The 17,500-nt window shown below is 47.1% G+C and overlaps 1 protein-coding gene across 1 annotated transcript in view; it reads right to left on the reverse strand.

The window, feature by feature from the left end:
- LOC311316730 (lysine-specific demethylase RSBN1L-like) overlaps positions 1 to 17,500 on the reverse strand; it is a gene marked incomplete at both ends in the record, with an annotated part of 41,576 nt that overhangs the window by 5,761 nt on the left and 18,315 nt on the right. The window contains 2 exons of the mRNA XM_084447659.1: positions 8,441 to 8,583; positions 9,360 to 9,497. Of these exons, the coding sequence (XP_084303785.1) occupies positions 8,441 to 8,583; positions 9,360 to 9,497 (281 nt within the window). The remainder of the gene's footprint in view (positions 1 to 8,440; positions 8,584 to 9,359; positions 9,498 to 17,500) is intronic.

Below are 17,500 nucleotides of genomic sequence, written 5' to 3' on the forward strand. Positions count from 1 at the left end.
ACCCCTACCGTAACACATCTCTGGATCCTCCTCAAACCCAAACCCCTACCGTAACACATCTCTGGATCCTCCTCAAACCCAAACCCCGACCGTAACACATCTCTGGATCCTCCCTGTCAAACCCAAACCCCTACCGTAACACAGCTCTGGATCCTCCTCAAACCCAAACCCCTACCGTAACACAGCTCTGGATCCTCCCTGTCAAACCCAAACCCCTACCGTAACACATCTCTGGGTCCTCCTCAAACCCAAACCCCTACCGTAACACAGCTCTGGGTCCTCCTCAAACCCAAACCCCGACCGTAACACAGCTCTGGATCCTCCTCAAACCCAAACCCCGACCGTAACACATCTCTGGATCCTCCTCAAACCCAAACCCCTACCGTAACACATCTCTGGATCCTCCTCAAACCCAAACCCCTACCGTAACACATCTCTGGATCCTCCTCAAACCCAAACCCCGACCGTAACACAGCTCTGGGGAACCACTGCTCATACAACAACATATGCTTTTTCAATCCGTGTCAAACAACGCAATAAACTGTAACGGATTATAAAAACTGCCCATAAACTCACCGGTCTACTTACTCAAACTCTGTCCTCATTACATTAGTGTGCTCCGCAAAGCCGGGTTCATCTCCACTTCACCCGACCACCCCTCCATACTCAACACTCCAGGCTGAACACTAGCCTACATCACCTGACCACCCCTCCATACTCAACACTCCAGGCTGAACACTAGCCTACATCACCTGACCACCCCTCCATACTCAACACTCCAGGCTGAACACTAGCCTACATCACCTGACCACCCCTCCAGACCCACTATAACACTCTGCCACCAGGCCGCAGGTATGGGACTCTGAGGGGGCGTGCTTAGCGCCGTACAGCATACCTGATACCTGCTGAATAAGACGCAGTCCGGCGAGGTGGATGCACCTGTGTGCACTTCCACCCAGCTCCCTGCCATACCAACGTGTTCTTGAGCACTTTGACCCTGAACCCCAAAATCTGTCCTCCCCGTGCTCCCAAGGGGTTCCTCCCAAAAGACCCCAATATGAAAACCATGCAGGATAACAGTCAGCTAACGCTGTGTGCGTCAGGGAGGGGGGCGCGTCCCAGCATGCACCCTGCCTACTGTCTGCCCTTGGGGGAAGGACGTCGGGATGGGTTAAGTGCAGAGAACATTTAATCAGCGACTCTAAATGCATGTGTGTGTGTGTGTGTGTGTGTGTGTGTGTGTGTGTGTTCCCAAGTGTCGCCCATTTCACGTGTGTAAAAAAAATAAAAAAAATAGACGAATGTGTGACGAATAAAGATTTCTTCTGTTATGTACAGTTAGGTCTATAAATATTTGGACAGTAACACAATTTTCATCATTCTGGCTCAGAACACCACCCCAATGGATTTGAAATGAAACAATCAATATGTGTTTTAAGTGCAGACTTTCAGCTTTAATTTGAGGATATTTACATCCAAATCAGGTGAACGGTGTAAGAATTACAACACTTTGTATATGCGGTAACCCCCTTTATAAGGGACCAAAAGTAATTGGATAAACTAACATAATCATAAATCAAATGGTAATTTTAAATATTTGGTTGCAAATCCTTTGCAGTCAGTGGCAGCCTGAAGTCTGGAGCCCACAGATGTCACCAGACGCCAGGTTTCATCCCTGGTGATGCTCTGCCAGGCCTCTACTGCACCTGTCTTCACTTCCTGCTTGATCTGTGGGCGGTTTCCCTTCAGTTTTGTCCTCAGCAGGTGAAATGCATGCTCAGGTCATTGACTTGGCCATTGCAGAACATTACACTTCTTTGCCTTGAAAGACTCTTTGGTTGCTTTCGCAGCATGCTTCAGGTCATTGTCCATCTGCACTGTGACCTGGGGATAGCCCCCTAGTGGTGGGCTCTGGTACATCCTGTGTGACGGATTGAATAGACCTCCCTCTGATTTCCTCAGGTGGGGGACAACTAACTAAAAAGCAAACTTACTTGGCTAACTATCTAGCTAACTAGCTAACTAACTAACTAAGCCTACATGAAACAACATTTCCCACAACCCTGTGCGAAGACCAGCGTGGGGTTTAAAGAAATTATGAAGACGACAGTGACAGGAGAACAGGGTTAAGGGTAGACTTTTACACTCCTAACAACACTCACTGACGAGGACACGACTCAGGGAAGAACAGAGAGAACGGGAGAGAGAGAGAGAGAGAGAGAGAGGGGGGGGGGGGGAGAGAGAGAGGGGGGGGGGAGAGAGAGAGCTGTTTAGTATGCAGCAGTAGAGGAGAAGTCTGCCTGCCATGATAAAGTAATGAATGCAAAGCTGGGACCCACAGAAAGACCACAGCACCCTGGAGAGAGAGGGAGGAACAATGAGATAAGAAGGACAACGTACAACTACGCCTGCAGCTAACAGAAGACTAGCAGACTAAGCCCTCTACATCTCCATCACTACCGCTGCCTCTCACCCGTCTGCTCTTCCAACTCTCCTCTGTCTCTCTCTTTCTGTCTCTCTCTGTGTGTGTGTGTCTCTGTTTGTCTCTCTCTCTTTGTGTCTCTCTGTCTCTCTCTCTCTCTCTCTGTATCTCTCTCTGTCTCTCTCTCTCTGTCTGTCTCTCTCTCTGTGTATCTCTCTCTCTCCGTATATCTCTCTCTGTATCTCTCTGTATCTCTCTGTCTGTCTCTCTCTCTCTCTGTCTCTCTCTCCTTCTCTCTCTCTCTCTCTGTATCTCTCTGTCTGTCTCTCTCTCTCTCTGTCTCTCCTTCTCTCTCTCTCTCTCTGTGTCTCTCTCTCTCTGTGTCTCTCTCTCACATGTATGTACATGGTCCAGATCACATGCGTGTTTCCTGCTCCCAGAGCAGCAACAGGGGTTTTTCCTCATGTAGGCCGGAGGACAAACACATAAATCACATGTTTTACATGAGGGCCTTTTCAGAGGGGAGGGGGGGGGTATGGAGAGAGGAGTGGGTTCAGGAGGAGGACGGTGAGAGGGAAGAGACGAGGAGGAGGAGGAGGAGGAGGAGGAGGAGGAGCTCCAGACACTGAGAGGGAAGAGACGGTTCAGATTGGAGGACGGAGGATTTATCACCAGCGGCTCCTCCTCTCTCATCTCCCCTACTCACTGTTGTGCTAACAGCCCATCTATCCACCAGCTTCCTGTCTACCCAGGAAGTGACATGAGGGACTCATGCTAGTGTACAAAACATTGGCTATGAAAAGGCTTTGAGATCGAGTTTAATTGTGTCGTTGCACACAGACTTTCAGCATGGCCTCTACCTGTATCTCTACCTGTATCTCTACCTGTATCTCTCAGGTATCTCTCTAAGGGTTTTAGCATGTTTTCAGGGATGCAAATAGCCATGTAGATTCCCAATATGTGGTCAATTTATCCAAATAACACCGGTCTGTAAATCTGATCTGACGGTTTCGGTACAAATAAACAAGTTTGGGCCAATATCTCTATCTAGCTATGTAAAGTGACTAGTTTTACTATGTAAATTAAGCACCTATTGTATTTTTTGTTTGCTATTTTTTACTTTGCCTTCAGCACTAGATTATGCTCTTAGTCACTTGTTTTAGAAAGGAGATACATTTGTGAGTTCTAGAAAGTAGTAGTACACTGACTTAGTAGAAAATAGTTTGTGGGATGTTCCGATCGCTCTGGTAATTTTTGTATAATCCTGCTATGTGGGGGATAATACTGTTTTTATTGTTTTCTTCAACACTCAAATGAAAAAGAACACACAATTAGTGAAACCTGACACTCAAGGGGCAAAACCTCAGCCCAGATGTGCAGGTAGCTTATGGTTTATATGTAGGCTAATACCACAGGATCCAGGCTAAGAAAAAAGGGCTGTCCCCGACACTGAATTTTGTGAGTCGAATCAGATTCGCCTATTCAAACCAGAGATTCGATGATTCGTTCCTCATTTTTTCTCCATATGTCTACCGTTAGGATGAGGGGAGACCGCGGGAGTCGGGACAGCTGTCAAACTAACTCAAACTCGCAGGCAGCACAATAAAAGACGCCTGTTTTTCTTGCTTAACATGAATCATCTAGCCCACATTGTCCATCTACTTCAGATGCCCCCATGTTTTTATGCAGTGTTTCCCATAGCCTACATCAGGGTTGGGCGGTTTGACGATAATCTCCTCAACTGCGCATTTGAAAGTGTGCGTGAATAGGCTCATGCATTGGGCAGCAGTCAACAAGGAAAGGTTTTGTCACTGAAGAATTTTCGTGGATGTTAGAGGTCAATCTGTCTATGGGAAGAAAAAAAAAAAATCCAACGATATCTTGGTGATTGATCTAGGAAAGCAGTTTTATGTAGTGATTTTCTGTGCATGTGATTGCTGGTGCACAGTAGGCTAGGCCCACTGGGGAGGGGAGACTCAGTCTTCTCAGTCTTAAGTCTCCTTTTACTGCACAACAAATATCTCCAGTAATAACTCAGGCAGAGCTGGTTGATGCTGCCAGGGAAAGGGATGCCTGGGGCCCCCTGCTGGAACTGCTGCCTCCGCGACCCCACCCCGGATAAGCGGATGAAGATGAATGGATGGATGAATAACCTAGGTCTAAAAGCAATGATTGGCCTGTCTTATATAAATCACAAGGCAGGTGAGTTGTCTTAGCCCACCAGTGCATCTTGACAGTGGAGCAAAAAAACGTCTGCTCGACTTCAAGAATCTGAGTCGACTTAAGAGTCTCCGACTGATGATTGGACATGTGGACTTTAAGGGGGCAGCCCTATAAGAAAATGTAACTTTTCCTAATACAGTGTTTATCTGATTTGTTTTTCATGAGTCAGATATGATTTTGTTTTACATGCATAGAAGCATAAGACAATATTGGGCGTAAACAGCAAAAAAAAAAAGTTGATATCAAAAGCCGAACCCGGGCCGACACATTGCTAGACTGGTCCATTACCGCTCGGCTACCGGCGGTATATGAAATCCGGCAGGAGAAGTAAATATAAAGGGAAGGAAGCCGGTCTAAGTATGGAAAATGTTGTTTTCTTTTAATTCATGCATCCGTCCTGTGATTCTGATCCACAGCTAAATGTAATGTGTTCTTACTTGAAACTTCCGAGTTTCATGAAAATCTCTCGGTAGTTTTTGTATAATCCTGCTATGTGACTAAATGAAAGAAGGAAATAACACACATGACCCAAAATATACCCTCTGCCAGCGGTCGCTGGGCGGAGCCTATTATTTTAAGTCACTTTGGATAAAAGTGTCAGCTAAATGTAATGTAATGTTGCACAGCAAACTTTTTTCCAGAATTATTTTTTTTTAGCGATGATTGACCGACAGGTGGCAGTTGTAACTGACGGACGTCAACTTTCGGTATTTTAGTGACATGGCATCAATCCAGACTCCTTTACTGGTCATTTCATACAAAACGCTGCCTCCAAATCATACTGCCTCGCTAGACTGTAAGGCCATTATCAGCAGAAAAGGTCCCTAAAAATGTCCCCGTCTGCATCACTGGGAGGAATGTGTGTGTGTGTGTGAGTGTGAGTGTGTGTGTGTGTGTGTGTGTGTGTGTGTGTGTAGACTGGCTGCTCTCCCACTCCTGTCATGGCTTTGATTAGCATCACAATGATCTCATCTCAGAGGGAAGCGGGAGGCTGAGACACACACACTTACACGCATGCTGGCACACACACACACACACATACGCACGCACACACACGCACACATGCGCGCACACACACACACACACACGCACACACACGCACACACACACTGAGGGCAGAATTAATTGGCTGCTCTGTTGCAGCAGGGACAGTGACATGATGATAAACACAAAGATGTGCTAATTGCCTCATCCTGCATCACTCAGAGTGTGTGTATGTGTGTGTGTGTGTGTGTGTGTGTGTGTGTGTGTGTGTGTGTGTGTGTGTGTGTGTGTGTGTGTGGGACACGGCATGTGAATGGAGTGCTAAAATCATGTGCTCTTTAGATAAATCACATGCTCTTTAGATAAAATCACATGCTCTTTAGATAAAATCACATGCTCTTTAGATAAAATCACATGCTCTTTAGATAAATCAAGTGGTTTTTAGATAAAATCACATGTTCTTTAGACAAAATCACATGGTCTTTAGATAAAATCGCATGCTGTCGATAAAATCACGTGCTCTTTAGATAAAATCACATGTTCTTTAGATAAAATCACATGCTCTTTAGAAAAAATCACATGCTCTTTAGATAAAATCACATGGTCTTTAGAAAAAATCACATGCTCTTTAGATAAAATCACATGCTCTTTAGAAAAAATCACATGCTCTTTAGATAAAATCACATGGTTTGTAGATATAATCACATGGTTTGTAGATAGAATCACATGGTTTTTAGAAAAATCACATGCTTTAGATAAAATCACATGTTCTTTAGATAAAATCACATGCTCTTTAGATAAAATCACATGCTCTTTAGATAAAATCGCATGCTCTTTAGAAAAAATCACATGCTCTTTAGATAAAATCACATGGTTTTTAAAAAAAATCACATGCTCTTTAGATAAAATCACATGGTCTGTAGATAGAATCACATGGTTTTTAGAAAAATCACATGCTTTAGATAAAATCACATGCTCTTTAGATAAAACCAAGTGCTCTTTAGATAAAATCACATGCTCTTTAGATAAAACCACATGTTCTTTAGATAAAATCACATGCTCTTTAGATAAAATCACATGCTCTTTAGATAAAATCAAATGCTCTTTAGATAAAATCACATGTTCTTTAGATAAAATCACATGCACAATGAGGGAATAACAAAAGAGAAGGAAGGCTGGAGGATCTCATCTCATCACATTCAGCGCCGTGTGAAATCAGCGTTCAAGCAGAACAGACACTTAAGCTGCAGCCAATATAAACACATCCACTACAGAGCTGAAGTCCTGACTTAGCCCCTCTCAGTCCCTCGTGTGTGTGCATGTGTGCGTGCACGAGTGTGTGTGTGTGCGCGTGCATGTGTGTGTGTGTGCAGCCAAATGTCCTTACAAGAATAGTAAAACTAGAACCGTTGTCACTTGTAGGGACGTTTGGAAGGTCCTCACAAGTTTAGGGTTAATTTTAGGGTCAAAGGTTAGGGTTTAGGGCTCAGGTTACAATTATGGTTATGGTTAGGGTTACAGGTCAAAGCTTATGTTTAGGGTTAGATTAAGATTTTTGGGAGGAGGTTATCGTATGGGCATGGTTATGGTTACTGTATATGGCTATATGGTTATGGTTAGAACAGGGGTACTCAAATACAAATCCTAAAGGTCTTTTTTTTTAGGAAAACAATTATAATACAAAATACCATTTCCCTTTCACCACCTAACCCCCAAACAAAGGTGAATCAAGTTGAATAATTTCAAGTCTTGTCTCTACTCGTAAAACTAACCCTCCTGTGTCCTCTCCTCTTGTGTCCTCTCCTCCTGTCTGCTCTCCTCACCTCCTGCCTTATGTCCTCACCTCCTGTATCCTCTCCTCCTGTCCAATTTCATCCCATTGATTTTTCTGGTTCTTAGCACTGAATTCTGAGGAAAGGTTGCTTCAAAATGATGTTGTTTCATAGCGGCGTTTCAAATGACCACTTCACAAGAGCTACTGTGCAGTTTATTGGCATATTAAGCGCATCTTTTTGGTGTTCGTTGGATTGAGGATGAAGGGATATTTTTCGATCCATTCATCTTTGAATTGATAATTTTTACTGTGGACTTTGAACATGCCATTTTAGCTACACTAGAAATAACAGGCTAAAACTAACGCCAGGCGAGCTACTAGCTAGCTACTCGCTAGCTACTCGCTAACTAACTGCAGACGAAACTAAAGTCAGCTGTGCTGTCAACTCCGCATCTGCGCCGTCAACTCAATCCAGTGTTGCCAGATCAGATTGACAATTTCTCAACCGCCTAATGTTATCCATGGTAGCCCACATGTAGCAACACTGCCCAAACCAACCCCTCAAAGTAGAGGACATTCGTTGATTTTTCTCGAATAAATCGGCTGATTCATTCCATACCGGGAATTCATACCTGCATTCAAAGTGCTTGCAGCGGAGAAAGCGGAGAATTTTGACTTTGTGTGTTTGATATCGTGGCGATGTCTCGGAAATAATACTATGAAAATAATAATAATAATAATAATATTAACAATAATAATAATAATAATAATAATAATAATAAATAATCATATGAAATAATAATAATAATAATAATAATACTATGAAAAGTATAATTTGCTCAGAGTCCGGAGACAGAGTCTGGACTTTGATGATGGATGGGTTAGGACTATATTATATTATATATAGAGTTGAGTTTAGGACTAGGGTTAGGGTTTAGGATTAGGGTTTAGGCTGTCCCCACAAGTATAGTAAAACAAACCTGTGTGTGTGTGTGTGTGTGTGTGTGTGTGTGTGTGTGTGGAGTTGGGAAGCCTACCTTTTCCTCTTGAAAGGGGACTTTGGCACGTCAGCCACAGGGATCATCTGCTCTCCGGGACGCACCCACATGATTGGACCGTCATCGCTCTCCGTCGGACTCTTCAGCCTCAGGCTGGAGAACGTTCCCCATGGCAACGTCCGCTGAGGGGGAAGGGGTGGGGGTTAGTTTTCTTTTCCCAGTTCAGTGAAACCAAAAAAAAAGTGAACTGAATCTGAAATGGAACACATCTGCCCTGGGGTGGTTTACTGGCCAAAGATAAATATGAGAGATCTACCATTACTCAAAGTTACTGTCAGTCCATGGCCCTGTTCAGTTTCTCCAAAATGTATTCTTCCTTCCTTCCTCCATTGGATAAATCACTGATCTGTCATGACTGCATGTGTAGCAGCTGTGAAGAGAACCACACATTTTGCACCCATCCATTCATCTGAGATCAGAGTGGAGGTGAGGAAGGTGGCGTTTCTAAACAACTCAGTTCTAAAGTTGTAGTCCTAGCTTTGTAGTCCTATCAGTCCTGAAGTTGTAGTCCTAGCTTTGTAGTCCTATCAGTCCTGAAGTTGTAGTCCTAGCTTTGTAGTCCTATCAGTCCTGATGTTGTAGTCCTAGCTTTGTAGTCCTATCAGTCCTGATGTTGTAGTCTTAGCTTTGTAGTCCTATCAGTCCTGACGTTGTAGTCCTAGCTTTGTAGTCACATCAGTCCTGACGTTGTAGTCCTAGCATTGTAGTCCTATCAGTCCTGATGTTGTAGTCTTAGCTTTGTAGTCCTATCAGTCCTGAAGTTGTAGTCCTAGCTTTGTAGTCCTATCAGTCCTGATGTTGTAGTCCTAGCTTTGTAGTCCTATCAGTCCTGATGTTGTAGTCCTAGCTTTGTAGTCCTATCAGTCCTGACGTTGTAGTCCTAGCTTTGACCTCTCACCTCCAGGAAGGGCGACTCCCCCAGCATGCTGAGGAATTCTGGGAAGTAGTCTCCCACCTCCTCGTCCACCGCCCCCACCAGACTGATCTGACGCATGGCGCCCGCGCGGTACGTTCCGTGGGAGTACGTCCTCTTCACCTAGAACCAGACAGAACACCCAAGAACAGATGTTAGAACCGTGCCTCGCTGGGTAGAACCAGACAGAACACCTAAGAACAGATGTTAGAACCATGCCTCGCTGGGTGTTACACACAGAGGTCCTCTTCATCTAGAACCACAAGATATCCAGCTTAGAACTGCTGCTCATCACCGATGAAGCTTCTGCACCCCGGCAACGACAATAAGACAGTGGTTTTCTCATGATATGTTCATGGTGACAGCTTACTAGCAGCAGCTGCACAGTTTGAACCAAGTTTTAACTCAAGACTTCCGTTTTGAGGTCTCTAGCTGTGAGGGGGAGGAGTTAGAGGGAGGTCTCTAGCTGTGAGGGGGAGGAGTTAGAGAGGGAGGTCTCTAGCTGTGAGGGGGAGGAGTTAGAGAGGGAGGTCTCTAGCTGTGAGGGGGAGGAGTTAGAGAGGGAGGTCTCTAGCTGTGAGGAGGAGGAGTTAGGTTGGTCAAGCCCAACCTAGACCTGCATAGTAGTAAAGTCTCTCTGTCTACACCAGAGAGGCTGTAGAGATCAAATGGTAAATGGACTTCCACCTTAGCGGCACTCAAAGCGCTTTACAATGGCCTCTCATTCACCCATTCACACACACATTCACACACCAATGGCGGTAGCTTCCATGCAAGGTGCTAACCTGCTCATTGGGAGCAATTTGGGGTGAGGTGTCTTGCTCAAGGACACTTCGACATGTGGACAAGTGTCAAAGGTCGAAGCAACACGGAGATGCGCGGATACAGGCCCAGTCACCAGTTGTCCAGAGCCCCTAATCACGCTGTGGTCTGGAGAGTCCACTCATCACACTGTGGTCTGGAGAGTCCACTCATCACGCTGTGGTCTGGAGAGTCCACTCATCACGCTGTGGTCTGGAGAGTCTACTCATCACGCTGTGGTCTGGAGAGTCCCCTCATCACGCTGTGGTCTGGAGAGTCCACTCATCACACTGTGGTCTGGAGAGTCCACACAACGGCGCGCTCTGGACACTGCCAGGATGTTAGCATGCATAAACACTCCCGCGTGAACCCGCGACCTTTCAGTAACACGGTCAGAGATTCCTCTCCATCCAGCTGACCCCGCGACACCAGCTGCTTAAAGGGCCGTTAAGGCTAACTGACTAACCTGCTCTCCAACACAAACACATCACTGGCCCTTTTCCTTCACTAGGAGGCGCTGTTTTCTATAGCCATTAAGTTGGGTTAGGGCTACTGTGACCTTTCAACCCATCACTGTCATCGTCTTGTCTATGTAACAATGTGAGGCCAACTAGGCACATGTGTAACTGACTGACCTCCTAATGTCTGACATTGTTAGTTTTTATGTCCTTTGTATTTCTATTTATGTGGATAGAAATAAATTATTCAAGTGTGTGTGTGTGTGTGTGTGTGTGTGTGTGTGTGCGTGCGTGCGTGCGTGCGTGTGTGTGTGACAGGACCCTGGCTGCTCTTTCCATTTATGACAGTGGGCCACAGCTGAGGGGCCAGAGTGGGGTTGGGACAGTGAGGAGGGGTGAGGGGGAGGAGTTAGAGAGGGAGGTCTTTAGCTGTTAGGGGAGGAGTTAGAGAGGGAGGTCTCTAGCTGTGAGGGGGAGGAGTCAGAGAGGGAGGTCTCTAGCTGTGAGGGGGAGGAGTTAGAGAGGGAGGTCTCTAGCTGTGAGGGGGAGGAGTCAGAGAGGGAGGTCTCTAGCTGTGAGGGGGAGGAGTTAGAGAGGGAGGTCTTTAGCTGTTAGGGGAGGAGTTAGAGAGGGAGGTCTCTAGCTGTGAGGGGGAGGAGTCAGAGAGGGAGGTCTCTAGCTGTGAGGGGGAGGAGTTAGAGAGGGAGGTCTTTAGCTGTTAGGGGAGGAGTTAGAGAGGGAGGTCTCTAGCTGTGAGGGGGAGGAGTTAGAGAGGGAGGTCTCTAGCTGTGAGGGGAGGAGTTAGAGAGGGAGGTCTCTAGCTGTGAGGGGGAGGAGTTAGAGAGGGAGGTCTTTAGCTGTTAGGGGAGGAGTTAGAGAGGGAGGTCTCTAGCTGTGAGGGGGAGGAGTTAGAGAGGGAGGTCTGTAGCTGTGAGGGGGTGAGAGAGGGAGGTCTGTAGCTGTGAGGGGGTGAGAGAGGGAGGTCTGTAGCTGTGAGGGGGTGAGAGAGGGAGGTCTCTAGCTGTGAGGGGGTGAGAGAGGGAGGTCTCTAGCTGTGAGGGGGTGAGAGAGGGAGGTCTGTAGCTGTGAGGGGGTGAGAGAGGGAGGTCTGTAGCTGTGAGGGGGTGAGAGAGGGAGGTCTGTAGCTGTGAGGGGGTGAGAGAGGGAGGTCTGTAGCTGTGAGGGGGTGAGAGAGGGAGGTCTGTAGCTGTGAGGGGGTGAGAGAGGGAGGTCTGTAGCTGTGAGGGGGTGAGAGAGGGAGGTCTGTAGCTGTTAGTGGGGTGAAGGGGAAGCAGAGGGGAGGGGAGGGGGAGGAGTGAGGGGTGTGCAGGTGTTGCTGGTACAGTGTTGCTGGTACAGTGTTGCTGGTGCAGTGTTGCTGGTGCAGTGTTGCTGGTACAGTGTTGCTGGTGCAGTGTTGCTGGTACAGTGTTGCTGGTGCAGGTGTTGCTGGTTCAGGTGTTGCTGGTTCAGGTGTTGCTGGTGCAGTGTTGCTGGTTCAGGTTTTGCTGGTACAGTGTTGCTGGTGCAGGTGTTGCTGGTACAGTGTTGCTGGTGCAGTGTTGCTGGTACAGTGTTGCTGGTGCAGTGTTGCTAGTTCAGGTGTTGCTGGTACAGTGTTGCTGGTACAGTGTTGCTGGTGCAGTGTTGCTAGTTCAGGTGTTGCTGGTACAGTGTTGCTGGTTCAGGTGTTGCTGGTGCAGTGTTGCTGGTACAGTGTTGCTGGTGCAGTGTTGCTAGTTCAGGTGTTGCTGGTGCAGTGTTGCTGGTACAGTGTTGCTGGTACAGTGTTGCTGGTGCAGTGTTGCTAGTTCAGGTGTTGCTGGTACAGTGTTGCTGGTACAGTGTTGCTGGTGCAGTGTTGCTAGTTCAGGTGTTGCTGGTACAGTGTTGCTGGTTCAGGTGTTGCTGGTACAGTGTTGCTGGTGCAGGTGTTGTGCTGACAGCGTGTAGCTGGAGATGTAGAGCGGCCGGCTGGGGATCACAAGGTCCCACGTCATCAATGTGCTCAAGTGTCCTCGAGCAGGACACTGAACCCCAAATTCGCTCACGTGCGGCACAATGGCGCAGTTCCTAGTACTGTCACCTCACAGCAAGAAGGTCTCCGGGCCTTTCTGAGGGGAGTTCGCAAGGGTTCCTCCCAAAGAACTGAATACGAAAAAATGGTAGGAGAACAGATGTTCTTCAGTCCTGTCCCTGACCAGGACCTGGACTGAGCACATTGGATTTGGTCCCCGGCTTCCATGAACGATGGCTGCCCCCTTCTCCTGGCTGCCCCTGGAGGAAGACAGCCTGGATGGGTGAAATGCAGGGAACAATTTCCACTGGCGACTGCAGATTCATGTGTGTGTGTGTGTGTGTGTTGTGCAGGCACACACCCGCCCAACACACACAAACACATTTCGCACACGCGCACACACCTGACTCCCTGAGGCAAATATCTTTATTGCTGGTCAAGGAGATCCCAGTCTGCTCCTCATGTGTTAAGGCCATTACAGAACGCGTTACTGACTGCAGACATAAAACTGTACTGTACTCCACACTATACCATACCAGGACATAGACTGCACCGCACCATACAAGGATATATACTGTATCAGGACATAAACAGTACCATACCATGATATATACTGTGCCATCCTTTGAATGTATAGCACCCACCTAAGGGATGATAGAACAATTAGCTACAACCACCGACTCGCTGTCGTAAATCTGTTCCAGACGAGGCTGTGTTTTGTGTTCTTTGGTTGTGTTGTTTTCCAGACAGATGAGCAGTTGTGTGTGCAAGACAGAGACATGAGCCGGGCTAGGAGTGTCTGCTTTCACGCATTGTAAAGTTTATCGAATTTCATGCTCCAGGGGTCCATTTGTGTGATTTATTGCTGAACCAGAACAGCACAGGCTGTTAGAGAGGTTCACAGATGCATGAACACACAGTTAGGCAGAAGAGGGCTTGAACGGAGGGTTGTTTACCAGGCAGAAACAGGGTTGTTTACCAGGCAGAAACAGGGTTGTTTACCAGGCAGAAGCAGGGTTGTTTACCAGGCAGAAGCAGGGTTGTTTACGAGCCAGAAGCAGGGTTGTTTACCAGGCAGAAGCAGGGTTGTTTACCAGGCAGAAGCAGGGTTGTTTACCAGGCAGAAACAGGGTTGTTTACCAGGCAGAAGCAGGGTTGTTTACCAGCCAGAAGCAGGGTTGTTTACCAGGCAGAAGCAGGGTTGTTTACCAGCCAGAAGCAGGGTTGTTTACCAGGCAGAAGCAGGGTTGTTTACCAGGCAGAAGCAGGGTTGTTTACCAGGCAGAAGCAGGGTTGTTTACCAGGCAGAAACAGGGTTGTTTACCAGGCAGAAACAGGGTTGTTTACCAGGCAGAAGCAGGGTTGTTTACCAGGCAGAAGCAGGGTTGTTTACCAGGCAGAAGCAGGGTTGTTTACCAGGCAGAAGCAGGGTTGTTTACCAGGCAGAAACAGGGTTGTTTACCAGGCAGAAACAGGGTTGTTTACCAGGCAGAAACAGGGTTGTTTACCAGGCAGAAGCAGGGTTGTTTACCAGGCAGAAGCAGGGTTGTTTACCAGGCAGAAGCAGGGTTGTTTACCAGGCAGAAGCAGGGTTGTTTACCAGGCAGAAACAGGGTTGTTTACCAGGCAGAAACAGGGTTGTTTACCAGGCAGAAGCAGGGTTGTTTACCAGGTAGAAACAGGGTTGTTTACCAGGTAGAAACAGGGTTGTTTACCAGGTAGAAACAGGGTTGTTTACCAGGTAGAAACAGGATTGTTTACCAGGTAGAAACAGGATTGTTTACCAGGGAGAAACAGGGTTGTTTACCAGGCAGAAACAGGGTTGTTTACCAGGGAGAAACAGGGTTGTTTACCAGGCAGAAACAGGATTGTTTACCAGGGAGAAACAGGATTGTTTACCAGGTAGAAACAGGGTTGTTTACCAGGTAGAAACAGGATTGTTTACCAGGTAGAAACAGGATTGTTTACCAGGTAGAAACAGGATTGTTTACCAGGTAGAAACAGGATTGTTTACCAGGTAGAAACAGGGTTGTTTACCAGGGGCTTCATTTATCAAAGAGCGTGTAAATTCAGGTGTAAAAGAGGGCGTACGACGAAAACGCGGAAAATGCACAATGTAGCGTACGACGAGAATATTTACACGCTTTTCGGATCTATCAAAAAAGTCGTATGCCCTTTTCTGCACGAGAAATCCGAGACGGGCGGGGAAGAGAGCGTACGCGCACGCGCCCCGTGTTCCGCCCTCTCCACGCCCAAATCCAACCATATATGGTCAAAACTATGACGGCACAACGGGGATACCCCGGAAGGAACCGACATAATATAGCGTGGAGCATAGGGACAGATAAATACGTTTATGGAAAAACGCGGAAAGAAGAGAAACCTTTCGGAGACGGAGGTGCATGTGCTTGTTGGTGAGGTCCACGCGAGGAAAGAAAATCATCTTCGGAAGGTAAGCTATTTGTACGAGCCTACATTTGTCTGATCGCTCCTACAGTTTAGGTAGTCTAGTACTGTATTTCGTGCATCCTGTATGTGGCGTAGGCTACACGGACATGCTGTATTATGTGGCAGTGAGGAAAGCAAACATTCCACACATTCTGTGGTAGGCTATGATCGATTCAGGACCAAAAACAGGGAACGATAACACAGATGACCACTTCATAATGTTAGACCACATTATTAAGACTCTCATCTAAATCACCCGGTAAATCACACTTAAGCATTTATTTGGCTGCCAACAGAAAAACATATCAATTGAATATGGCTACACAATAAAATGTTTAATGCATAATCAAGTTAACAGACAAACTCAAAGAAAATGACTGAAATTGTTTCTCCAGACTCTGACGTGGGGTGGGACTCAGAGGAGGGGGAGTCTGCAGTGGTCCTTGACCTGACGGTCGTGCCCCCGCCGGTTGCAGCCTCTACATCCAGCGCACCGGCCTCCACCTCCAGTGCCATCTCCAGCGCCTCCGTCTCCGTCTCCACCGCCCACGCCTCCACCTCCGGCTGCCAGCGTCCCTGCCTCAAGGTTCCCTGAGGGCTGGGCTTCCTATCAGACGCTGTGCTGGAGGCTCATGACCCTAGAGGCCCAGAGGGAAATGGCAGAAGGGATTGGGGCAGTTGTGGGGCAGTTGTGCAGCAGTTGGTGGAGGTCACCACACTACACCACCAGAGCCAACAGGACATCCTCACTGCACTTCATTCCCTCACACATGCTGTCACGGACCTCACACTGTCACTCACTACCACACTCACGGACCTCACACAGTCACTCACTACCACACTCAAGGACCTCACACAGTCACTCACTACCACACTCACGGACCTCACACATTCACTCACAAACGCACTCACACACCTCACACAGTCACCCACCAACAGACAATAAAATGGTAGAAATGTGAACCTTACTTGTTTGTGTCTTCATAGCTGGCGCATGACCTCAGTGTGGGCCCTTTGGCCCCGCTGGTAAACCTCATGACGGGGAGGGGGCTGAGGGCTTGGGTCCTCATTTTGTGGTGGGGTCTTGACTGGTTCTCATTCTTATCAGCTTTGAATATACATCTTGGCAAACATAACAGAATGATGTACAAGGAGGGGACAGATACCTAGTGAAATTACTATTGGTTGCTAGTAAAAAGACAATAATGAGGGCTTGGTATAAGGTGGAACCCCCAACCAAGGAGCAGTGGTGGGTGTTGTGGAGGAGATTTATGAGATTTATTTATGCATTGAGGATGCAGGAAGGAAAGTTTGAAGGGAGATGGGAAAAATGGATGGATTATAGAAGGAAGTGTGATGATACCACTAGTATTACAATTGTCATATTTGAGTAAGAAAAAAAAGCTGCATGGATGGAAGTACCCATAAGCTGTTATTGTAAGTTTTTATGTTTTATGGTATTGTCGTTGTATGGATGGAAAATGCTAATAAAGATTAAAGTAAAAAAGACTAAGAATATGTATCTTGGCTATGCACACACCAAGCCAGCCGTCACGCGCAGCGCCTGCCTCCAGTCTAGCCCTACCCTGCTGTGCGCCAGGATGAATGAGTCATGCGTGGAGCCAGGCCACCGTGCCACTACACTTGTGATGAGCATGTCGGCGTCACATATGATTTGGGTATTTATAGTGTGCACATTTTTGCGATTCACATAGACGTATTCATTCACTGATGGTGCCCTTATGTGGGTGCAGTCGCCATCGCCGTCACCTCTTTGGAGTTCTGTAGCGCCGGATTCATTTAGGCTCGCATTACGCACAGGAGGACTGTCATTTATATGCTTACCAAACAGCAAACAGGTCCACATGATCACATATTAATGACAATCTAATTGGTCAATGATTTGCGTTTGATGGAGTGCCTGCATTAAGTGTGTGACATATAGCGCGGAAGGGTTTGGGACAGCGCATAGGTACAGTTTGGGGAACAAATCCATATCGAACCATGAATGAGCCGGTTAGAGGACACGTCTAATCTTGCATTGCGATATATGTTTGTGCTGAATTGGCCTAGTAGCCTACATGATTGTGCGTTCATGAACTGTCGCTCTTATTCTCTCCGTCAAACATAGTAATTCACCGACGCACCACCTGCGTCGCCAGTTCCCCCTGTGTTCAAGAAGGGCGTAGAACACCGTGTAAATCGGTACGCCAACTGGAGAGGTGTCCTACAAAAGCGCGGAGAAAGGCGACTAAATTTTCGCCCTTACGGCTTGATAAATCGCAATGTGGGGGGGGCAAATGGCGTACGCCTGAACTCGCGAAAAAGACCGTGTAAAAGAAGGCGTACCTCAATGATAAATGAGGCCCCAGGTAGAAACAGGGTTGTTTACCAGGTAGAAA

Source organism: Borostomias antarcticus, assembly GCF_949987555.1.
Source record: "Borostomias antarcticus genome assembly, chromosome: 13".
NCBI lineage: Eukaryota > Metazoa > Chordata > Actinopteri > Stomiiformes > Stomiidae > Borostomias > Borostomias antarcticus.